The following is a 26,267-nucleotide window of genomic DNA, read 5'->3' as shown; positions in this document are numbered from 1 at the left end:
TACACACACCACACAGCTGTTTGCTAACAAGTGGAGTGAAGTGCAGCTGGTTTACTGACCACAAAAGAAGAGTGTTGTTCCCAAACCAGATGTGAAGAAAATGTTGGTTAATTTCAATTGATGAATTTTAAGTAGCAACATATTTCCATACATTGGTTGAATTCCTTCATTCAGTCAGATTATATTTTTTAAATAGTTTACTGGCTGTTAAAGTTCCAGTAGGATCAAATTAAATGAATTAAGGATAAATGGTGAAACTGCTGGGGCTAAATAAACTGTTAGCATACCTTCACCCAGGGAGGAGGATCATGTTACTTACCCTAACGAGCTGCTGTCTGATTGGCTGGAGTGAAAACCTGCACTGTCCCGGGACTAGAGGGTCAAAACAAACTCAGAAAGTAAAGTAAGAATCTTCAAGTCTAAATGATTTCAATAGAAATGTTTATTTGTCAGGTAACTCCGACTGTGAGAATGTGACAGAAGCCATGCCCTTTATGATCATATTCATATTTCCGCAGTTTGGAATATAACATCTATTTAATAGATGGCTAGCTCACTAACTGGCCAACTAGCTAGCTAAACACCTAGCCGACTGATTAGCTAGCTAGCTGACTAAAAACAGCCTGTAAGACTCAGTCACTGTAGCTCCAGTCCGTCATGCACACCACTGACAGTTTGTGACGTCCATCCAGTCGTGCCTTTGTTATAAAATCCAAACGGTTGGACTTCTGCTAATCCCACAGTTCCATACTTTGCATCGGGCACTTCCGATAATCCGATAATCCATGCCGTCGATATTCCATAGTTTTATAATCCATGCAGTTGGAATTGAACAGTTCCAGGTCTGGAGTTCTGTGAGTCCAGATCATCAAAGGTCCAGAATCCCATAATTCAACACAGTGTAATTCCAGATTTCAAACCAAACGGGAATTCTACAAACAGCTGCCAGTCCCAGAGACCCCCCCCCCCCCCTCACCCAAAACCCAGAGCCCTCCCCCCCACCCTCACCCAACACCCAGAACCCCCCCCCCACACACCCAGCAAACAAACACCCTGCACCGAGCAGGCTGTCCTGATTCACCGTTCGTACTTACACCTACGAAAAGTAATGCACTATAATCAGTGTTGGGCAAGTTACTTTCAAAATTTAATATACTACATATTACTAGTTACTTTCATTTGAAAGTAATATGTTACTTTACAATATTACTTTCTGTGTAGAAGAGTAACTCGTTACACTACTTTTGCATTACTTTCAACAAAACAACAGCAGCAGCAGAATGACATTGCCGCCCCGGAACATCCCGAAAAATAATTTAAACCACCTTGAACTTCAGTGTAAACAATCCAAAATTCGAAATGTTATTCTTTTCTTTTGTTATTGTCATCTATAGTGGTTAATTGCATAAAAACACAGTTTGATTAGGAAATGATTATATCTTTTTTAAGTACCGGTATGTGGTTTGATTTAATCAAATGTAACTCAATTTGTAACTTGAGTTACTTGACAAAGTAACTGGTATAATATTACTGAAATCCTATAAGTAATAAGTTACATTACAGAGTTACTGCTAAAAGTAATAATATATTACATGTAATATGTTACTTTTGTAATGAGTTACCCCCAACACTGACTATAATATAACCCACATAATGGTGCCTTAAATAAAAGGATGGCAGATGGGCGTGTGCTTAGCCTTTGACTCTGGAGACTGGGGTCTCCAGTGTACAAACACACCAACAAACACACCAACTCCGAAAGCGTCTGCCAAGCATGAATTCAGCTCGAGCAGGAGGAGCCTAGCCATTCATACCAGACAGGTCACAACTTGTGCTGACTTCCTGCCTGGCTTAACACATCGCTCGCGTTTTGCGCAAAAAAATAAACCAGATACGGAAACGGGTACTGAAACGGGTACTGCGTGGCCAGTCTGAATGGTCTCATCTGTTAACAAGGGCGTTGAAAGGAAACTGCTCACCCTTCCAGGTGCTACACAGCTAGTCACCGTAAGCCACATTTCAATGTTTAACAAAGGTTTTTCTTATTTAACCCAAATCCTAACCTTAATCTTAATCAAGTTGTTCTACTTGTCTAAACGTAACCATAACAACCGACCTTTGGGATGTGATTTGTTTTCAAATCGGTCGTGCTGCTGAGGAACACTGAGGTGAATACACCACACACTGAGGCACACTGACTGATTACGTTTGTTCCTGGACATTCGTAGGATTATGCACAAAACTGAAGGAAAACTGTTTTCGTATATCATAATTATGAACATTTCATGAGAGAATACATTGCATCAAAACTCCCAGCACCCAGGCCCCTGCACCCAAACATCATGCACCCAGGCCACTGCACCCAAACATCCTGCACTCAGAGACCCAACACCCAGAGACTCAACACCCAGACATCCTGCACTCAGAGACCCAACACCCAGACATCCTGCACTCAGAGACCCAACACCCAGACATCCTGCACCCAGAGACCCAACACCCAGACATCCTGCACCCAGAGGCCCAACACCCAGACATCCTGCACTCAGAGACCCAACACCCAGACATCCTGCACCCAGAGACCCAACACCCAGACATCCTGCACCCAGAGACCCAACACCCAGACATCCTGCGCTCAGAGACCCAACACCCAGACATCCTGCACCCAGAGACCCAACACCCAGACATCCTGCACCCAGAGTCCCAACACCCAGACATCCTGCACCCAGAGGCCCAACACCCAGACATCCTGCACCCAGAGACCCAACACCCCGACATCCTGCACCCAGAGATCCAACAACCAGAGACCCAACACTCAGACATCCTGCACTCAGAGACCCAACACCCAGACACCCTGCACCCAGAGACCCAACACCCAGACATCCTGCACTCAGAGACCCAACACCCAGACATCCTGCACTCAGAGACCCAACACCCAGAGACTCAACACCCAGACATCCTGCACTCAGAGACCCAACACCCAGACATCCTGCACCCAGAGGCCCAACACCCAGACATCCTGCACTCAGAGACCCAACACCCAGACATCCTGCACCCAGAGGCCCAACACCCAGACATCCTGCACTCAGAGACCCAACACCCAGACATCCTGCACTCAGAGACCCAACACCCAGACATCCTGCACTCAGAGACCCAACACCCAGACATCCTGCACCCAGAGACCCAACACCCAGACATCCTGCACCCAGAGACCCAACACCCAGACATCCTGCACCCAGAGACCCAACGCCCAGACATCCCGCACCCAGAGACCCAACACCCCGACATCCTGCACCCAGAGATCCAACAACCAGAGACCCAACACTCAGACATCCTGCACTCAGAGACCCAACACCCAGACACCCTGCACCCAGAGACCCAACACCCAGACATCCTGCACTCAGAGACCCAACACCCAGACATCCTGCACTCAGAGACCCAACACCGAGAGACCCAACACCCAGACATCCTGCACCCAGAGACCCAACACCGAGAGACCCAGCACCCAGACATCCTGCACCCAGAGACCCAACACCCAGACATCCTGCACTCAGAGACCCAACACCCAGACATCCTGCACCCAGAGACCCAACACCCAGACATCCTGCACTCAGAGACCCAGCACCCAGACATCCTGCACCCAGAGACCCAACACCCAGACATCCTGCACTCAGAGACCCAACACCCAGACATCCTGCACTCAGAGACCCAGCACCCAGACATCCTGCGCCCAGAGACCCAACACCCAGACATCCTGCGCTCAGAGACCCAGCACCCAGACATCCTGCACCCAGAGACCCAACACCCACAAACTATGGAATGCTATCCTTATCAATATCCAAGAGCGTGGTCTATTGTCAGGTGGTGTCAGAGGGCACACTATCCCATGCCTTCTGGTTCTGCCCTTCACTGACGGGCCTACAAAACAGCCCTGCAACCGGAGGCAGAGCTCGCCATCTTCGGCTGCTCAGAGTCCTCTCTGAACTTCCCTACAGAATCTCTGACACTCGGGACAACTGTCGCCAAAAAACTCATTCTGAAGGAATGGAAGTCCTCCTCTTCACCTTCTTTTCACGTGTGGCTGATGGACATGATCTCTGTTGTACAGATGGAGAGACTCAGGGTCCCTGAGAGCAAACTCGCTTAAAAGGTTCTCAACTATTTGGGACCCGTTTTTGGCCTACTTTGATGAAGTTAAGAATGAATAGTGTCTGAGGCTCTCCTGTCTGGTTTCTCGTGAACCCCTTGTGTGGGAGCCCATGCACAATATCTATTACAAACACAAGCAGCTTATGCGGCTGGTTGCAACATGTTGAACATCCTTGATGTGTGTTTTTTTCCTTCTTTGTTCTTTCCTGTGTCTGAGCCTGTTTGTCTTGTTTGTGTATTGTTATTGTGGTCTATCAATTTGAGAGCATGATTTATGGATTTCACATTCAGATTTTGCAAGGCTTTCTCTCAAACCCCGTCCCCTCACACTCAAATAGCCTCTGTGTGTGCTTAGATTTGCTCCGCTTGTCCTCAAACTGTCTGCTTGCACTCAAAACTATTATGCTCAGACAGATTTCCTGCATTCACACTCAAACTGCTTCTGTGAGATCTTGAAACTTCTGCTCTTGGATTTATTCTCTACGCTTGGATTTTTGTGTGCAAAATTTTGACAGGATTTTTGCACACAAAAATCAGAGCACAGAGAAGAAATCCAAGAGCAGACGTTTTACAAGTGCACAGAAGCAGTTTGACTGTGAGGGCAGGAAATCTGTCCAAGCAACAAGACATTTGAGTGCAAGCACCGAGTTTGAGCACAAGCAGAGCAGATCTAAGTGTGAGCAGAGTCTATTTGAGTGCGAGGGCGGGGTTTGAGGGAAAGCCTTACAAAATCTGAACGTGAAATTCATAAATCATGCTCTCAAATTGATAGACTGTGTGCTTGAATATTGATAGGGATGGCATTCCATAAGAGAATCAACACCCAGACATCCTGCACCCAGAGACCCTGCACCCGGAGGCCCAACACCCAGAGACCCTGCACCCGGAGGCCCAACACCCAGACATCCTGCACCCAGAGACCCAGAACCCAGAGACCCAACACCCAGACATCCTACACCCAGAGACCCTGCACCTGCACCCGGAGACCCAACACCCAGACATCCTGCACCCAGAGACCCTGCACTACCCGGAGGCCCAACACCCAGACATCCTGCACCCAGAGACCCAACACCCGGAGACGCAGTACCCAGACAAGGTAAACGGACTGTATTTACAGGAAGACATTACGGACATCCAGCTCCCTCAGCTGTTGAGCTGTGTGACCTTGAAGTGGTGTGTTGTGCTGTGAGTCAAGGCAAAGCCACAGTGTTTCAGGTCTGTCAGTCGCTGTCTGTGCTGTTTCCAGCCCTCTGTCTGAAGCACAGCTAAACTAACTGGAAGGCAGAGATCTACCTCACAACAATTATCTATCAAAATACCATGATTGAAAAATGTTTTGTGCAAAAATAAAGTTCGAACATTCAGTTCTGCTGCCTCTTCTCACCCACCACAATATAGTACACAATCTGCAGGGAAGACCATAACATACAATCTGCAGGGAAGACCGTAACAGCAGAGGACATCACACAGACTGTATTGCTCATGTTACATTTCCAAATTGAAATTGCATTAATTCAGGTTTAAATGTTTTCAACTTTGTCTTAAAATCAAACCGATGTTTTGACACTCAAAACTATAGAATTTTACCCAGTGGTTAAAGTGGGATTTGGCAGGTGGGGAAGGAACCCTATGTCGTCCGGGAGGGTGGGTTCATAATTGGCGAGGTGATCAGGAAAAAAATAGTAACTCAAGACAAAAGTTATTTCATGTCTACACCACCTCTTGGATTACGAAGAAACAGCAACCCTGTATATTATAATGTTAACAAAAAAAATGTATATTACTAGATTTCAGCATTGAGGTACTTACATTCATGATTTTGCATAGGCATAGTAACCTAAAAACCTGTTCTTGGGAATCGCACAAAGTCACAAATTTACGAGACAATTTTTTGTGTGGTCTGGACTGTCAATATGATGTCTGTAAAGCCATGTGTAAATTGAGTGTGGCATGCTAGCACAGTTATAATATTTCTTCTGAGGCATTTGATATGGGTTGGTAATATGATGTGTATTAGTGTTGGAAGGGTTTTTTATTAAAAAATAAAATACTTTATATCCATTTTGAAAATATTGTGCTACTTGAAACTTGCAAGTTGTAATAAGAAAAACATGCAATTCAGTTCTCAAAACCAAACAAACAGAACAATGATGTCATCAAAGGTCTCAAGACCAAACAAACAGAACAATGATGTCATCAAAGGTCTCAAGAACAAACAAACAGAACAATGATGTCATCAAAGGTCTCAAGAACAAACAAACAGAACAATGATGTCATCAAAGGTCTCAAGATGACACTAGCTGGAACAGAGTGTGCTTTACTTATGCACTCTCTGGTCACCTGCTGTCCTTTCAGCCAAGGTTCTCCAACAGTCTGCAGGTTTCCAATAAACTGGTCAATCACCACAGCAGCCCATTCACTGACTAACATCCTCGTTTGGGAGGAGTGAAATCCTGGAGACTGTTGGACCTTCAGCAACCAGGATGGAGAACATTTCTTTAAAGGTGCAATGTGTCATTTTGGCCACATGATCCAAACCAATAGGGGGCAGTATTTCACCTCCTACCACCCTCCGTATAGGAGGGGAGGGAGGGTGGTGGGAACAATGCACTGCACTTTGCTGTGCTTTTAGCTAGATTGAGAATTCAAATTATTATTTGGTTTGAAATTTACTGGCAGGCTGGAGTACATCGCCCACATCTGTATTAATCACGTTAGTAGCGTTAGTAACGTTAGCTCAAATGCTAAACGTTTCATGCATGTGAATTGAGAATGCTAAAACCTTTAGCGTCATACTCCGGGAGGTATTGTTATAAAAACAGATTTAGGCTAACCTAGTTTGTTAATTAGTGGATTATTCAAGCTTTCTAACCAGGTAGGGTTCATTTGAAAGATTTGGTAGTTTATTCCATGGCAGTAAAGCCTCGAGTCAGCTCTACTTCTTCCTCTCATGTTGGACTGAGGGTAGACTGGATGCTATAGTGACTCACTATCGCTTCTTGAGGTACAAGTGGTAGACAGGATGGGCCAGGGCTAGCTGGTTAGCATGCAAATATCTCTGCAACAAAATACATAGACATCGTTTACATTACGTCAAAGCTGTTATTTCTCAAGATCCTATTGATTATTTTTGTTCATTTTGAACGTTTTAACTAAAATTGTGCCAAAATCTTACACATGCACCTTTAAAAGAAACAAGATTTGGTTTAATGCTGTGCTGTCAATCATTTAGTCACCACAGAACTCATGGTCACATCCTGTTGGAGGAAGACTTGTTGCTACAACTCAACATGTTCAAGTCGTTGGAATGCCCAAATCCAAGATGGCGATTGTAAGGTTTATTGGTTTAATTTACAAGTTTAAAATCGACCGCAACTGAATTGCAGCTGACGTTGTTCACTTTTCGTAAGAACGTTTGATTGTATTCGTGTTATTATAACCGATCATTTTGATGTTATGACATCGTGTTCGCCGTCTGTGACGTCACACTTCAGCAGTTGGTGATGTCAAGCAGGAGAAATCGGAGCTATGAAGAAATCTACGAGTGGCCAGCGGGAGAAAAATAATTTATGTCATGGCCACGATTTACTGTAATGTGCGCGCAATATGCAATCTGAGTTCAATTTCCCCTGTGTGCACAAGATACAATCAATCAATCAATCAATACAATTCATTCCCTCGATTTCCTCTTTACGTGTGGACACACTGCCAAAACATGCCCTTGAAATAGTGACATCGTCCGTTGGTTGGTGAGATATACTTGAACGATATACGTAGACCCGGACCAAGTTCAGCCAATAGCAAAATTCAATTGCATTAGCCAGGTTTCAACCAGTAGAGGGCAGTCACTATATGCATATTTATAACACAATATAATTAAAATACTTTGAACTAAAATGTCAGGATTGGGACCTGAATACATCGACAACACTACTACTGTACCAGAGCTCACGAGCGGAGTTGAGGGATGGGAACTCTCGCTCCACATATCGCTCCACGCTCAACACAGATTTCACACGGCTCCGCTCCAGGATTTGTTGGCTGCTGTAGTAGACGGCGCACATTTCAAGTTCCCCCTCCTCCCCGCAGCAGCAGCGAGCAAAGGGGGAAAGAAAGGCAAGAAGGCAATTGGAAACCAAAGTCGGCGATTGTAGAGGATTTAAAAGTTATTTTCTGATTGTTTCACAGCGGTTGTGTTCGAAAAGCACAAATAAACACACCCACACCTCCAAACACCCTGTGGGAAGGTGGTGCTTCCAGGTTTTCTGCATGTCATGTGTGTGTGTGCGCGTGTTATCATGACTCAAACAGACACACAGCAGCCGGTCTGCAGTGCGCGCACTGCCCAGAGTGAGAGAGAGGGAAGGAGAAGTGAATCATGTAACAGAAGAAGAGAACATTCTGGGTCGGACACGGAAGCTTCCAGGTGTTGTGAGCTGACGGTACCAGAGCGCCATGGTGATCTGGCACCGCTCCAACTTTCGCACACTTCCGCTCACCGCTCCAGACAAATCCTGCTTGCGCTCCTCGCTCGCTCCAAGCTCCGCTCCTGTACTCTGTACTGTACATTTCCCATATTGGTTTTCAGCTGAAAAAGAGTGGTTTGAGGGTGTGTTGCAGCCACCTGATTGTGTTTACATGGCCTAAAGGTGAAGTGGCTAATTATGTTGCCATATTTGGGGGAACATGTGCCTATTCAGTGCAGACCAAATCCTTACTAGGCCTTATCTGCAATACCTAAGGTGCCTTTTAAGTTGCACTAAAACGCACATGGACTAAAACGTGCGCACGTTACAGTAAATCGTGGACTCAATATAACTTTTTCTCCATCCCAATGGCCACTCCCGGGCTCTGTAGGAATCACACGTCCGACTTGCGCTTAGCAGCAGGGGGGCGCACAGGAGCGGCTCCTCCCAGCCGGCGGCTCGCATTTAAGGAAAATCTGAGGTGACGCGAACGCAGCGTTACATTCCCTCCTGTCCTTTAAAAAACCCTTGTTTGTTTTAACGTTGTGCTGTCAATCATCCGGCCGGTCGCCGTGGCGATCCTCCTCCTCTCTCTCGGAATCCGTCTGTGACATGATCCTCAGCTTCTCCCTGTTGGAATACCTCCCCTGTGATGTCACTTCCTCCGCGAACTCTGATGTCACGTGACAGGAAGTCACGGCATCTGACGACTCAAACGACTCGCCCAGCTCGCTGTACCCGGCCGGGCAGCTCCGCCTCCTGGATCGGGGGGGTGGGGGCGTGGGCGAGGAGAGGAGGTGGGCGAGCGAGGAGAGGGACAGGTGAGAGGGGGAGAGTGAGGAGGAGGAGAGGAGGACCAGTGCCTGGGACCCTGCCCCCGGCGTCCCCCGGTGGAGGTCGGTAAAACTGCAAGAAGCCTCCGTCGAGTTTTCACGGAACGATCCGGGAAGGTCAGGAGAGACAGTCAGCTTCTGAGAGGAGGAGAGAGGAGACCAGTAAAGTGAGACATTGGCCTTACAGTAGGGATTGCATGTGTATGTGTTTAAACATGTGTGTGAGTGTGACTATAATAAGGTGGCCGGTGGTTCTATGGCAGCGCACAATTGCAGTTGAGCATGTGGAGCGCGCTAGAAGTTAGCACACGAGCTAGAAATGAACGCACGCGGGAAAAACTTAAATATATATGTCAATATAAAAATACATAGAAATAAAACTTATGAAAAATCCCAAACTATGTTTACCTACCTCCTCTTGTCTCTCCGCTGCTCGCCCCCCCCAACCTCGGGCTCCTCCTGCCCGGGCGGAATGCCTCCTCTGCGGGGCGGAGGAAACGGGCGAGCCTCCTACCCGGACGGAGTGCCTCCTCTCTGGGGTGGGAGGGGCCAAGGCTCTGGCTCTGCAGAACGGCAGGGTGAAGGAGTTCAGCTCCTCCTTCTGTCTGGAGGAGGCCCACCAGGTGAACTCAGAGGAGCAGGGGGGGAGGGAGTGTCTGTGGCTGCAAGGAGGGAGGTGCAGAGGGAGAGGAGAGAGGAGGACATGGTTATTATCGTTAATGTAAACTAACACAATATTTTTTTCATTTTTTTTCCGGACGATAGCCTGCATTAACTGCCTGTATTTGGTTTGAAAGTACATTTAAACTAATGTAATAATGAAAACTAGGTACGAAAAACATTTGCGTTAAATCAGGATTCTGAGAATAAGGTCAGAATTCTGAGATTAAAGTCAGAATTCCGAGTTAGAATTTTTAGACAAAAGTTAGAGTTTTGATGGGGGCACGGTGGCGCAATGGTAAACGCTGTCGCCTCACAGCTAGAAGGTCCTGGGTCCGATTCCCACCTGGGACGCTGTGAGCGCTGAAGGAGTGCGTGCCCATCCGCATGTCCTCGAGTGCCCACCGCCCGGGTGGGGTCGTCAAAAGGGCCTTTCTGTGTGGAGTTTGCATGTTCTCCCCGTGCCTCCTGGGGGTTTCCTTCATATAGGAACCCCACACCAAAACATGCAATATCCTGGTCACTGATGTGGTGCCTCTTCTGGTCGTTAGGGGCGCCTGTTCGGAGGGAGGGGAACTCATTGGAATAGCGTGATCCTCCCACGTGCTATGTCCTACCGGTAAAGCATGTCTCGGAGGAAGCATGGAGCCAGTTTCGGCTCTCCTCCGATCGGCAGAGGGTGGAGCAGCAACCAGGATAAATAAATAAAAAAAATTAGCACTACCGGGGATAAAAATGGGATAAAAAATCTTTTGAGATTTGAGATTAAGGTCAGAATTCTTAGATTAAAGTCAGAATTCTGTGGGGGGAAAGAAACATATTATGTGACATCACTGACGATGTCACTGATGATATTATCGATGGTGTACCGGAATTTGAATGTCTTGGGTCCCTAGATTTTTGTGTTGTCAAAGTAGGGTCACGAGCCAAAAGAGGTTGGGAACCCCTGCACTAGGTTAGGAGCCCTCCTAAAACAGTTTTGTTGAGTTTTATTACACAATACTTTTTCTGACCTTTTTGAATCTCGCCCCTCGACAAATACCCCATATTACAAAAAAGACTAAGATGAACACTGAAACATACAAACTAAACTAAAACTAAGCATTTTTTTAATGCTTTAACCCATTAATGACTAATGACTATATTTAGTATGTTAAGGAAAATCCCCACAGACTTTTTTCAGTTAGACAGAAAGACAAAATTTGCTTTGGAAACTGTGGCTACACATGACAAAAAATATATATATATTTTTTTATTTCACATATATCGTGCAGATCGTGCAAATTGATTTTAGTTTACAAAGGCAAAAAGGTAAGTGCTGTAAAGGAAATCATAAAATTCCACTGTTGACATTAATGGGTTAAAAACTAATTAAAAGTTTCCTGAAAAAAAAGAGAGGAAAAAGTAATGAAAAATGCAATAACCTTGGAGGAGGCGTGTCTCTGTGCTCCTGGTAGATACTGAACACTGCGTCTCTCTCTCCTCTACTCCCACTGCTGCTCAGAGACAGTTGCCTTGACAACAGCCCCTTCCCTCCTCCTTCATCTTCTCCTCCTCCTCGCCTCTTAGCCAATAGCGACGCTGTGTACGGTGGTCTGGGTTTAGCCTCCAGGCTCTTTGATTGGCCGTAGTTGACGAGGCCGTTGAGGGGACTGGCGGATGAGCGGCGTGCGGCAGCCATCTTGCGGCGGCCATGCAGGTCGATGACGGTGGAGTAGATGTCTCGCAGGTTGATTACTTTGGTCTTCTTGTCACGGTTCTCGTGCAGAACGGCATTCGCACAGATGAAGAGGAAGATACCGATTCCCATGATGAGAGGACCGAACACCTTCAGCCTATCAGAATACAGATACCTGAGAGAGACAGAGAGCGAGAGAGAGAAAGACTATTGTAGTCATAGTTCTTCAGACGTATGTGGCAGCACTAGGCTCCGCACCCCGTATGAATCCAAGCAGCTATCCTTTATTAAGGGGATCATGTCTATGTTCCCCGGGTTCTATGTTCCCCGGGTTCTATATTCCCCGTTTTTCACTAACCTCTCGCAGCCCCCACGCCAAACCTAACCTCCCCCAGACCCTAACCCAAAACCTAGCCTCTCCCACCCCCACGCCTAAACCTAAGGTCGGCATTGCGGGTGGTCGGCATAGCGGGTGGACACCATTTGGGAAAAGCGGGGAACATAGGACCCGGGGAACATAGGACCCGGGGAACATAGGGATAGGGATGACCCCTTATTAAGCTGAGGTTACTACAAGATAATGCCCCTGATTTTACACAGGATTTCCAGTTGGGCTCAGTCTGTCTTTGTCTACACTAGTCTGCAGTTGTTGTGGCCAGTCGGCACCAAAGTCTGTTAGTGTATGATGGGTACAAATTCTAATCATCAAGTGTGTACTGCACGGTGGCGCAGTGGTAGCGCTGTCGCTAGTGTTGTGCATGAACGCGCTAAAATTATCGTTATTTTGGTGAACGGTGAGCTGAGCGCTGCCTTTTTGAACGTACGGTGAGCGTTGCTAACACCTGGGGGAGTGAACGGCACTCTTATCGTTCTTTTTCTCGCTCTCTTCTTACCTCGATAATTGCCCATTGTGTTTACGTGGGCGTGGTAATTTACATAAGAATAAAACCGGTTTTGCTGTCATTTCGCTAGGCTGCTTCCCTCTCTCTGCTTCTCTCTGTTCCCTCCCCTGCTCTGCCTACGGGGGGCTCAGACTCTGTCAGAGTAGACACAAAGCTGACACGGCTGACACACACTTCAGACGGCTTTGCGTCTACCCACTTCTAGCGGCAGATCCCACCAGGAAGCGTTAAGTACGGCCGCCAGAGCTAATCGCAGCAGCCTGTCTAGTGAATGCATATATATATACGGCGGCTCAGTGGTAGAGCTGTCGCCTCGCAGTCAGAAGGTCCTGAGTTCGATTCTCGCCTGGGACACTGTGGGCGCTGTGGTTGTGTTCCCCCCCATATCTTCAGTGCCTACTGCCCAGGTGGGGTATCTCGTCGTAAGGGACTTTCTGTCTGTGTGGAGTTTGCATGTTCTCCCCGTGCTCCCCCAGGGGGGTTCCTCCGTATATAACCCCCCCCCCCCCCCCATTAAAAACATGCAGAAGATCAGATCGTCATCGTCATCTGACCAGTGACGACAACATCCGAAGTCGGTCCCCGGGCGCTGTACGAGAAAAAGCGACCACTGCTCCTGGCCTGCCCCCCGGAGGAAAGGACAAAGCCAGGATGGGTTAAATGCAGAGGACAAATTTCACCGGCCACCGTCAGCATGTGTGTGTTGTGGCCCTCCGTGCATGTGTTGATTGTAATCGTGTGACAACAAAGACGGGCTTGTCCGTCTGAAATCGTGTTTTTTTTTTCCCGTGTTTTTTTTATATGCATATATATATATATATACGGTATATATATATAGTAACGATTCACGTATTCGTTCAGGAACCAGGAGACTTATCGTTGGTACAGGCTTTTATTCTTGGCTCACACTCATAGCTCCTAGCGGTAGCTGCGCTGCTAGCTATACACACGTCTACTCCAGCTTCTCACATATACAGACTGGCATCACCACGAGACAGGAAGTGCCACTTACACACCGTTCCCCCCAGGAACCACCCCACACATCAGTTCCTAGCTACACCCCCGAATCACCACATTACATGTAAAACCCCGGGTCGCTACAATATATATATATATATACGGTATATATATATATATACACACGGTATATACCTGTATATACACGATATATATATATATATATATATAAGCGGAAGACCTACTTTTACATGCACTAAATGATGGGGGGGAAAACACTAAACTGAACTGCTCATTTTTTGGTACTGTGAGCTTAGTTCAAAGTTCAAAATTGTGAACTATGAACGTGAACTAGTTCATTTTAATCTGCGTGAGCTGAACTGTGAGCTAGCTCTTGTGAAGTGTGAACTTGCACTTGTCGCCTCACAGCAAGAAGGTCCTGGGTTCGATTCCCGCCTGGGACGCTGTGGGCTCTGAGGGTGTGTCCCCATCCCCATGTCCTCAGTGCGGACTGGAGTTTGCATGTTCTCCCCGTGCTCCCCTGCGGTTTCCTCCAGATAGGAACCCCCCGCTTAAAAAAACACACATGCAAAAAAAACATGCAAAAAAACAAAAAAGTTAGAATTTTCAAGCCAACTCTGGAGACAGTCGCGTAGTGTAAACTACTCATCAACAACTCACATGCTTAATAGATCCTGTCAAACTGAAAAACTCTGATGCAGTCAGGCAAAAGCAATCGAATAGCGAGTCATTCTTCACACAATACATGTTTCTGATACCATGTCACATGTGAATAATACATGTTTCTGATACCATGGCACATGTGAATAATACATGTTTCTGATACCATGGCACATGTGAATAATACATGTTTCTGATACCATGGCACATGTGAATAATACATGTTTCTGATACCATGGCACATGTGAATAATACATGTTTCTGATACCATGGCACATGTGAATAATACATGTTTCTGATACCATGGCACATGTGAATAATACATGTTTCTGATACCATGGCACATGTGAATAATACATGTTTCTGATACCATGGCACATGTGAATAATACATGTTTCTGATACCATGGCACATGTGAATAATACATGTTTCTGATACCATGGCACATGTGAATAATACATGTTTCTGATACCATGGCACATGTGAATAATACATGTTTCTGATACCATGGCACATGTGAATAATACATGTTTCTGATACCATGGCACATGTGAATAATACATGTTTCTGATACCATGGCACATGTGAATAATACATGTTTCTGATACCATGGCACATGTGAATAATACATGTTTGTGATACCATGGCACATGTGAATAATACATGTTTGTGATACCATGGCACATGTGAATAATACATGTTTGTGATACCATGGCACATGTGAATAATACATGTTTGTGATACCATGGCACATGTGAATAATACATGTTTCTGATACCATGGCACATGTGAATAATACATGTTTCTGATACCATGGCACATGTGAATAATACATGTTTCTGATACCATGGCACATGTGAATAATACATGTTTCTGATACCATGGCACATATGAATAATACATGTTTCTGATACCATGGCACATGTGAATAATACATGTTTCTGATACCATGGCACATATGAATAATACATGTTTCTGATACCATGGCACATGTGAATAATACATGTTTCTGATACCATGACACATGTGAATAATACATGTTTCTGATACCATGGCACATGTGAATAATACATGTTTCTGATACCATGGCACATGTGAATAATACATGTTTCTGATACCATGGCACATGTGAATAATACATGTTTCTGATACCATGGCACATGTGAATAATACATGTTTCTGATACCATGGCACATGTGAATAATACATGTTTCTGATACCATGGCACATGTGAATAATACATGTTTCTGATACCATGGCACATGTGAATAATACATGTTTCTGATACCATGGCACATGTGAATAATAGAGGCCCGAGTGGAAGACTCGATTACAACATCAAAGACAACACGCTAAAAGCAGTTTGCTCACAGTTGTCAAGTCAGCCAGAATAAAATGGAAACTTCCTGTTACAATTTTTTTTGTGTGAGCCAAAATACCAAAGAGAAAATAAGCAAAAAGATTTGCAGAGTTTTAAATGAACATAATGTTGTGCCTTTGAAAAGTCAATTTTAACCCGTAGTGAGTCATGCAGTAATGAATTAGCGCTTTTATTTTGACGGTAAAATCGTCTAGCTTCCGTATGGTTAGTAGCCGCAAGAGCTCATTGTTTTCACGTGAGTTTGCTGGGTTTAGTTGGGCTCAGTTGCTGTGACAAGTCATGTAGTGTGTAGTGTTGGACGATGTCTACAAACTTGAATAATCATGATGTCCAGGGTAAAAAATTGACGATGGACGATGTCATCGTTGTAACGGAGGAGGGATGGTTGTGTTATACTATTTAATATTGCTGTTATTAGATTGTATAATACTGTAATACTTCTAAAGGTGTGGCTTTAACTGCAGGGTTGTGTCTGTGACAGTGCGAATAAGTAGAGGTAGATAATGATGTTTCAGCACGGGTTGGTAAATGCGTTGCGTGCTAGACATTTATGCAATGTGCGCCGCACATGACTCTTATACTGCGGACGGAGGAGGGGGGGGGGGTGCTGACAGACATCACAATGTTACGTTACGATGTGTTACGTCGTGTATTGTATGACCCCCAGTTTTTCAGTCGTCATAAAAAATCTTCAGGAACCAGTCAGGTAGTGTATACTCCCCCGTCTTTTCATAATCTGTGGAGATTTTCAAAGTTGTCTAGTGTATAATTAAGCAATATATCACGAGAGCAAGTGTGTTGTGGTGAATATATCCCCCTGATAAACTGTTATCCCACTCGGCCTGCGGCCTCGTGGGATAACAGTTTATCAGCGGGATATATTCCACAACACACGCTGCTCGAGTGCTATATTGCTTTTATAAAACGGTTTCCAAGTATGATAATATAATAATAATAATAATACTATAAGTCGGACTCCGACTGGCATGTCATTCTGATAGAGTCAGTTGAAACACTACTGTAAGGCGGGACCGCAAGAACATGCGGGTGATTTGATTGGATCGTTCTGGAGACTGAAGTTGACATTGGCCAATCCTGGCGCTTGCTGAGTAGCTGAGATTTTTCTGGAAACCCCGACAGGCAGCTCGAGCCGCAGCGCTGCATTCTCAGCGCTTGTTGAGAAGCTGAATGCTCTCTGCAAAGCTGACACCAACTAACGTTACGGGGTTAAATGCGGAGTTAAATGCGGGGTTAACAGCCTTTCTTTTGCAAAGAAGACATTAGCCCGCATCTATTCTTGTACAAAACATCATTTTCTGCGAAGTATTAGTAAAGTTATAAGCGAAGATCGATTCACAAGGATCTGACAGCTGTCTCCGCCATTTTTTTTTCTACGTTGTCATTTGAGGTAAGCCTTATTATTACTCTCTTAGTAAGAGAGTTGCCATGGCAACCAATAACCCATGGCCATGGGTTATTGAACTCGGTTACTGGAATTATACAATGGCTGTGAACCAATCAGATTGCTTGATTTGAGAGAGCCGTTTTATAATAGGCATTACATGCTTTACTAAGTTTGAGGTCCTGCAGCTTGTCAGAGAGCTGCTGTGCTTCACTGGCCTCAGCTCTGAAGTCCAACCCCCCGTCTGAGAGAGCTAGACCTGAGCGACAATGGCCTGCAGGATTCAGGAGTGAAGCTGTAGACTGGAGACTCTCAGCAGGTCATGACTTTTTCAGTTCTGCAATAAAAGAAAACCCTCCCTAATCCACTCTTCAGTCTCTACTTGTGTATGGAAGCTGCAGCGTGTTGTCATTAATATTAGTGAGTGCTGGTTTTCTTTATGTCTTTTTGAACCTGTTGGGTTCAGCTGTTTTGAGTTGAGCGCATCACTCTGAGATCTCACTGAGACTCAGCCCCGCCCCCAGCCAGCAGAGCCAGGCTGGGCTCCTCCGTCTGTTTGTCTGGCCCATGAAAGCAACAGATTTGAGTCTAAAAGGTGTGTATGTGTATGTGTGTGTGTGTGTGTGTGTGTGCGTGTGTGTGTGTGTGTGTGTGTGTGCGCGTGTGTGTACAGTACCTATCCAGGAATTCCTCCAAGAATCCTCGTGGAAGTTGGCGGCTCGTCCCGTTGACGCTCTCTGTCCCGTTAACGCTCTTTGGCCCATTAAAAACAGTGCTCCCTCCTCTTCCTCTTCGTCCTCCTCCTCTTTCTCCTCCTCTCTCCTCTGTCTTTCTTATCTGGAAGGAGTGAGAGTTGTGTTCAACATTCAAAACGGTTTATTTCAAGCATACTAAACATACTAAATGTGATTACTGTGTGCATTCAGATTACCGTATTTCCTCTAATAGTGGCCAATTAAAAGACGATTATGCCCGGGGGGGGTGGGATGACACAAACAAATAAAGGTTGGCCCAAAATACAGGCGGAAAAAAACAAAGGCAAAAAAACAATGATGGATACCGGTAAACTCTTGGTACCTGTTAGCGTTAGATACAAGTACCACAAACTGGATGGCAGATGGCTCGGCCGGCAATAGTCTCTGGAGCATGCTATCGTCGATTACCGACCGTAATTATTGTAATGCATTGCAGTAACAAAAACATCGGCTATCCAACAAACCCCATCAGAAGCAGATCAGAAAACAAGAAGACTTGGTACTGAAATATGAGCAAATGTACTTATCAAACAAATAAATGAAGGAGAAATAAAAATAAAGAAATAAAGGCCTGTCTTATGTCATAAATCCCACTGTGACATCATCAGTGATGCCATAAATCCCAGTGATGTCATACATCCCACTGATGTCATAAATCTGACATCATCAGTGATGCTGGTCTCATTGCGGCTGAGCTGCGAATGCGAGCTGCAGGGCCAGCTTGGCGAGCTGCAGGGCCAGCTCGGTGAGCGAGGTCCCTACTATACAGTATATAAAAGGGAGCTAGGACTCTGTTTGTCTGTCTGTCCCACTGATGACATCATCAGTGATGTCATACATTCACTCACACAGTGGAGGTGTTAATGCCTGCATTCCTACGGACTGGCTCAAAACAATATGCCGAAATGTCCAACAGGTCCTGAGAACAAAAGTACCTCCACTTAGCACTCGTTAGCTGGGCTCGTTAGCACTTCATGATTGCCCATCAACAATAGTGTGTGGTATTAGCAGGGCCGTCCACTTCTGAAGGCGAGGGTAGCGTTCTGACACCATGTGATGTATTTACTGGAGTAGACTGAGGATGGAGACCGGGTAACGGTGCAGCACTACACATTTATTATGACTCGATACAGTACTCAGAAGAAACACCGAGACGTCACTGCTGAGCGGGGGCTTACTTAAAGCTACAGCCTGGAGAGTGCACAGCTTCTTATGTCACACACACAAAGTCCCAGTGATGATGTCATCAGTGATGTCATAAATTGTGACATCATCAGTGAGGCACACACACACACACACACACACACACACACACACACACACAAGACACACACACACACAAGAGACACACACACACACACACACACACACACGAGACAGGCACACACATGCACACACAAGAGACAGACACACATCATCAGTGATCAGCGGCCGAGCTGCGAATGCGAGCTGCAGGGCCAGCTGGGCGAGCTGCAGGATGGGTGAGCCTAGGAATTGAGCGCACGTAATGCGCGAGATGCCTAGTATATATATATGATGCACAATATTTATCGGACTGATAAATTATCGGCCAATGTGGCCATTATCCGTTATTATTCATGATTCAGATAATGACATTTTTGCCGATAAATAACAGCTGATAATACGAGGCCAAGGCTTTGTTTTTGCCTTGGAAGCGGAGCATTGTTGTCGTGTGCTCGTGATGTCACAGCTGCCACTGCAGCTGCCTGCCTATAGGGCAAAACATGGCTGCCAGGCCCGTAGCCACCATTGTGGATACCGAGGTCATGACCTCGGTATTCTTTCCGACCAAAAATAACTTGATATTCGTGCGGCAAAGATATTACAACGCCAAAATTATGATGGAGTGACTCCTCTTCTCAATAGACGATCTTTTGGTCGACGCGGTGCATAATTTGTGGGACGGCCAGTACTAATGCTTGCTTCGGGTGATGGAGTGAGTGGTCAAGTCATCATAGACGATCTTCGGCAGTATTTTGTCAGCAGTGACTGTGCAGCCAGCGTGTGTCAGGAGGAAGGAATATACAGCGACCTGAGGTAACAGTGTGGGCTGCTTGCTTGCTTCTTGTAACTGTGTCTTAGAATTAGTAATAGGCATTGCCTGTGCATGATGAAAGTAACGTTAAAATGAATGAATGAAGCCTAGCAGTGTGCGGTGGGCGGGACGCTAGTTAATTCAAACATTCATTTCAATGGTAGACCGTTCATTCATTTTAACGTTACTTTCAAGTTTCATGCAAGCACAGCCTGTGCTTGCATGAAAGTAACAGCCTGTGCTTGCATAAAAGTAACGTTAAAATGAATGAATGAAGCCTAGCAGTGCGGTGGGCGGGAGGGCAGCTACTACTGCTAACTAACGCTAGTTAATTCAAACATTCATTTCAGTAGACCGTCAATGACATGTTTTACTTTCAATTCAGTGTGTGTAAATGGTTGAAATAAATCTTGAAATGAGGTCCCCTCTTTTTTCATTGCTAGATTATCCTAGCAGAGGCTGGTATTCACACATGAATATCAATTGACCGTGGATGTGTTTGCTTTCTTCACTAACACAGATAGACCATGAAAAGATTCCATCAAACATGAGAGGCTATCTGGACTTGCAATGATACATGTGCATAGAAGAAGAGCTCTGGATCCTGAAAAAGTTCTCAAGCGCTGGGATGCCTCTGGACACAGAAGAATAGCATTGGCGTTCAATGAAAAGGCAGGTTGCATCTATGCTGGATAATCTTTAAAACATTAAGGCCATTCATGTGTTTATAATGGATGGTGTGTTAACAATCAACATTCATGTAGGCTAATTAATGTAATTTCAGTGATTCTACATGGACATGGACTGCCCTCTCTTCAGATGATCTCCACTGCTCTCAGGGGGTTCCTCAACCACCAGTTGCAATAAAAAGGTAAGTAGCATCTATGCTAGAGAATCTTTGAAACATTACTTATTTGAGGCCATTCATGTTTGTAATAGATGGTGTGTTCTCAACAATCAACATTCATTTAGGCCAATTCATGTAATTTCAGTGATTCTACATGAACATGGACTGCCCTCTCTTCAGATGATCTCGATCTCGACTGCTCTCAGAGGTTCCTCAAGCGCCAGTTGTCAGCAGCTACAGTAAATAGCCGCCTACTTTTGTTTATGCCTACAATGCTACAAAGCAAATGTTACTTTGTACTTGCGTTCTCCCCAGCTGTAAGTGATGTTGGTGTAGATGTGCCATCGTATTTAATCCAGCAGTATTCTACAAACTACCATATGTGACCTGTATGCAGAATATATGTGGGGAGAGATTTATTTTTAATGGTATATAAAAAATATACCATACCACCATAATGTGTAATGGTAAAGCAATAGCACAGTAAAGATGATATTAATCTAATATGATGTGTGTAGTTCTTTATAGATCTAGCCTCTACATGTTGCTGTCAAAGTGCACCAGATTGAAGCATTTGGCTTTAAAAATGACAAAAAAAATTTGAGGGGGGGCACAGCCCCCCCAGACCCCCCACACCACGGTAAAATGACCTCGGTATTGCTCAAAGTCTGGCTACGGGCCTGATGGCTGCATATATCTGCTCACCTTGCCAGACACGATATCAGACACAGTATCAGTATCAGTATTGGTACTAGCTGCCATAGCCGGCAGTGCGGCGCCCTCCTGTGGCTGGCCGGAGAAGAACAGGCCGTCTCGAGGCCAGTAGCCCAGAGCCGCCATGACCACGCCCACCAGCAGGACCATGATGCCGAACGCCGCCACCACCCCAGAGACCGAACACAACTTCAACTTCCCCTTCACCACCACTACCTCATTCCTCCTGTAGGGGGGGAGGGGAGAGAGAGAGAGAGAGAGAGGGGGGAGAGAGAGAGAGAGAGAGGGGGGAGAGAGAGAGAGAGCGTTCATTCATTTATTTTCTTCATTATTCAGTTTCCAAATGAACAAGCTGCCTCGTGCTTCAGAGAGAGCTGCAAGCCCCTCGGGTTTGACCAATAGAGTTACAGTCACGTGACTCGGGTTTGACCAATAGAGTTACAGTCACGTGACTCGGGTTTGACCAATAGAGTTACAGTCACGTGACTCGGGTTTGACCAATAGAGTTACAGTCACGTGACTCGGGTTTGACCAATAGAGTTACAGTCACGTGACTTTTTGGGACGTTTCCCGGCCCGGAAGAAAGTTCCCCATTCATTCGATCCCGCCTCCCCCCATTGTTATTTTTTGTTCTTGCTCAAACCAAATGTTTTATGGTCACTCATGATTCAGTAGGTCACGGGTTGGCTTGGTTCCAGCCTTAAAACTCATTATATAAGGATTGTTCCAAATGTCTATGGAGAAAATGAATGGGGAACTTACTTCCGGGGCAAGGTGTCACGAAAAGTCATGTGACTGACTGTTGAGCTCTATTTTTTTATGCATAGATGGGGTTCGGGCCGGGCTGGGGCTCGTTTCAAGAAAATAAAAGAAAGAACATAGTTTTTCGATTTTTAAAATTTTGGTCATTGTGAAATGTTCTATGGTCTCTCCCGATTCTAAATATAGCTGAACCGTTTGGTTTGACCAAGTAAAACTCTTTTTATAAGCATTTTATGAAATGTCTATGGGAAAATAAATGGTGGAAGAAAATCTCTGGTACAGTGCTGAAGCAGGAAGTGAAGTTCACTTTGCCTCCTCCTCCTCCTCCTCCCAACCGCCCCTTTCCCTCCCATGACCAAAGTGGCGCCGTGTATCGCAGCCTTTTGCGTTGTGGTGTTTGCTGGTAATCCTGTACATATTACAACAAATGTATATGTATTGTATAATATTGAAGTGTGCCTTTATTACTTCTCAAACTAGTAATAATGTGAAATAATCTGAGTGTATTTCATTTAAATGCATTGTCCTATGCTGGCGCTGTTCAATGGCGACACGGTTTTGCTCTCCGACTCTGAGAGCGAACCAAGCAGAATTTCACACGTGATACTTGTACCATGGAGTGACAATAAATCTATCTACATCTACATCTACATCTACTCTCCTTATTTCTTGCGGCCATAGAGAGCCCCAGGGATGACGTATTTTTGTAGTCGGAACGCGGAAGTCCCGGACTTCCTGGTTCTTCACTGTTTCTGCCAATAGGATTTTTGAATGGGTTTTTGCCGCGATGCTTCAAATAAGGTCTTTGGGCAACGCAAGCTTAATCAAACGCGAACCAGTGTTCAGCCGGATAATCTTCACACATGAGGACCACTTTCATGAGTTTTGAAGCGTAAATGCGAGCCCTAGAAGTAAAAAGCTTGTGCTAAGCTAATCCAGGACTACACACAGTGTCGCATAGGCTTCCCCGTCACGTCACCACTCAACCTGGACTGTTGTTGATGTGATGCTGTGCACTGATTACCCCGGGCTGAACCAGGTGAGGGAAAGAGAATTTCCGTGTTCGTCCTTTGAAGTGATGACGTTATTGACGTATAATATCCCCGTTGACTTAACAGTGTAGTCTCATTTAGCCATTTGCTAGCTAGCCGCCCTTTTAACGGCACGTAAAAGCTTCAAAACTCATAAAAGTGGTCCTCATGTGTGAAGATTATCCTACTGAACACTGGTTTGCGTTTGATTAAGCTTGCGTTGCCCAGAGACCTTATTAGAAGCATCGCGGCAAAAACCCATTCAAAAATCCCATAGGCAGAAACTGAAGAACCAGGAAGTGTTAGCATCGATGTTTTCCGGACTCGTTCCTGGGGCTCTCTATGATGCCTATGCGTTTTTCTTCCAGTGTGATCCTCCCAGCCTTGTTGCTGACAGCTTGACACCCGTCTGGGCGAACGGAGCAAATCACTAATCAGGTCCAGCTTGGCAAAAATCTCGTCGATAAATATCCCTTTAAGAGCGCAGTGCGCAGCCTACTGTGGCTAATGTTAGCGGCTAGCTAGCTATGATACATGGCAGTAAAACGCCACTAAATGACCAAATTGATTTAACTTTTAACCATTTCGAGTAACACTGTTTCCATACGGACCTCCAGCGTTGTTTAGTTGTTTATAAGGTGACTATATTTAGAGTATAACTTTTATAACGTCCTCCAGTTTCCGGTTTATAATTCGGGTCTGCAGCCAGAGTATAACAAAGGAAATGACAAGCTGCAACATTAAGTCACGTTAAACCGGAACTTGTACCCACAATTATTTTGTACAGTGGGGCATTCAAAATGACAGGTGTGTGTGTGTGTGTGTGTGTGTGTGTGTGTGTGTGTGTGTGTGTGCGTGCCTGTGTGTGTGTGTGTGTATGCGTGTGCGTGTGTGCGTGTGTGTGTCTGTGTGTGTACCTCTTCTTCTTGGCCTTCCTCTTGTGTGTGTGTGTGCGTGGTTTGGAGTGGAGCGAGTCCTGCCGCCGGTAGGACCGCAGGAGGCCACCTGTCGCGATCATCACCACCCAGCAATCAGACGGCTCAACAGGCTAGGCCCCGCCCACCACCACCTCACTGAGAGTCAGTCAGAGAGAGAGAGAGAGGAGGGGAGAGGGAGAGACAGAGCGAGAGAGATGGGGAGAGGGAGAGACAGAGAGAGAGACAGAGAGAGAGAAGGGGAGAGAGAGTCAGAGCGAGAGAGAGAGGCAGAGAGAGAGAGGAGGAGAGAGAGGCAGAGAGAGAGAGGCAGAGAGAGAGAGATGGGGAGAGGGAGAGACAGAGAGAGAGAAGGGGAGAGAGAGTCAGAGCGAGAGAGAGAGGAGAGAGAGGCAGAGAGAGAGAGAGAGAGGGGAGAGAGAGAGAGAGGCAGAGAGGAGGAGAGGGGCAGAGAGAGAGAGGCAGAGAGAGAGAGTCAGAGAGAGAGAGATGGGGAGAGGGAATGACAGAGCGAGAGAGATGGGGAGAGGGAGAGACAGAGAGAGAGGCAGAGAGAGTCAGAGCGAGAGAGAGGCAGAGAGAGAGAGAGGCAGAGAGAGAGAGAGAGAGGAGGGGAGAGAGAGTCAGAGAGAGAGAGAGATAGTCATAAAGAGAGAGATGGGGAAAGGGAATGACAGAGCGAGAGAGATGGGGAGAAGGAGAGACAGAGAGGAGGGGAGCGAGAGAGACCAGGGGAGAGAGAGTCAGAGAGAGAGAGAGAGGAGGGGAGAGATAGTCAGAGAGAGAGAGAGAGGCAGAGAGAGAGAGGAAGGGAGAGAGAGAGAGGAGGGGAGAGATAGTCAGAGAGAGAGAGAGGCAGAGAGAGAGAGGCAGAGAGAGAGAGAGGAGGGGAGAGAGAGTCAGAGAGAGAGAGATGGGGAGAGGGAGAGACAGAGCGAGAGACAGAGAGAGAGGAGGGGAGAGAGAGGCAGAGAGAGAGAGAGGAGAGGAAAGATAGTCAGAGAGAGAGAGGCAGAGAGAGAGAGAGAGAGAGAGGGGGAGAGAGAGTCAGAGAAAGAGAGAGAGTCAGAGAGAGAGAGAGGAGGCGAGAGAGAGTCAGAGAGAGAGAGAGAGAGAGGGGAGAGAGAGGAGGGGAGAGAGAGAGGAGGGGAGAGAGAGTCAGAGAGAGAGAGAGAGCAGAGAGAGAGAGAGGGGAGAGAGAGGTCACTGTCAGTCCCTGTAGTGTACAGATGCTTCCTAGACTAGAGTGAAGTGAAGGTGAGGGATTAAATGAGTTTTCTGCTTAGGAAGGTTCTTCACTGAGTGAAATGACTAGTTGGAACTATCTTACGCTGCGTTCCACACAACTCGGAGGTCCCAATTTCACAGTTGAAAATTCCGATTTCCGACCTCTAAGTGTTCCAAGGGCACAACACTGTTGTGTGTTGGGTGACGTCAGACAACTGATTCTCTGTGAAGTTGGGGTAGAGCCTCCCTCCCCAAGTTTACAAGGAGGAAATCCGGCAGTGTACTTTTTCTAGTAGGTCGGAAAATCCTGAGTTTCGAGTTGTCCGGAACGCAGCGTAAGTGGCATTCATGATAAGAGCTGTTTGAATTGACGTTAAGGACAGGTGCTACAATGCTTCCTGACTTAGCTCCTTTAGCATAGGATGCACTGTTAGCTCCTTTAGAATAGGATGCACTGTTAACTCCTTTAGCATAGGATGCACTGTTAGCTCCTTTAGCATAGGATGCACTGTTAGCTCCTTTAGCATAATATACACTGTTAGCTCCTTTAGCATAGGATGCACTGTTAGCTCCTTTAGCATAGGATGCACTGTTAACTCCTTTAGCATAAAATGCACTGTTAGCTCCTTTAGCATAAAATGCACTGTTAGCTCCTTTAGCATAGGATGCACTGTTAACTCCTTTAGCATATGATGCACTGTTAACTCCTTTAGCATAGGATGCACTGTTAGCTCGTTTAGCATAAAATGCACTGTTAGCTCCTTTAGCATAGGATGCACTGTTAGCTCCTTTAGCATAAAATGCACTGTTAGCTCCTTTAGCATAGGATGCACT

General features: G+C 45.8%; 1 protein-coding gene across 1 annotated transcript; it reads right to left on the bottom strand.

Annotated features, from left to right (window-relative positions):
* Positions 1-9,163: 9,163 nt before the first annotated feature.
* tmem200ca (transmembrane protein 200C-a) lies at positions 9,164-24,289 on the bottom strand (the record flags this gene model as incomplete). The annotated part of the gene is made up of 7 exons (XM_083661117.1): positions 9,164-9,583; positions 9,858-10,107; positions 11,530-11,958; positions 17,783-17,843; positions 18,998-19,052; positions 21,470-21,704; positions 24,189-24,289. 7 exons carry the CDS (start codon positions 24,287-24,289, stop codon positions 9,164-9,166), a joined length of 1,551 nt encoding a protein of 516 aa, XP_083517243.1.
* Between the last annotated feature and the right edge of the window lie 1,978 nt (positions 24,290-26,267).

The sequence above is a fragment of the Poromitra crassiceps genome (genome assembly GCF_964638095.1).
Source record: "Poromitra crassiceps genome assembly, chromosome: 2".
In the NCBI taxonomy this organism is placed as follows: Eukaryota; Metazoa; Chordata; class Actinopteri; order Beryciformes; family Melamphaidae; genus Poromitra; species Poromitra crassiceps.
This window is presented reverse-complemented; position numbering and strand designations above follow the sequence as displayed.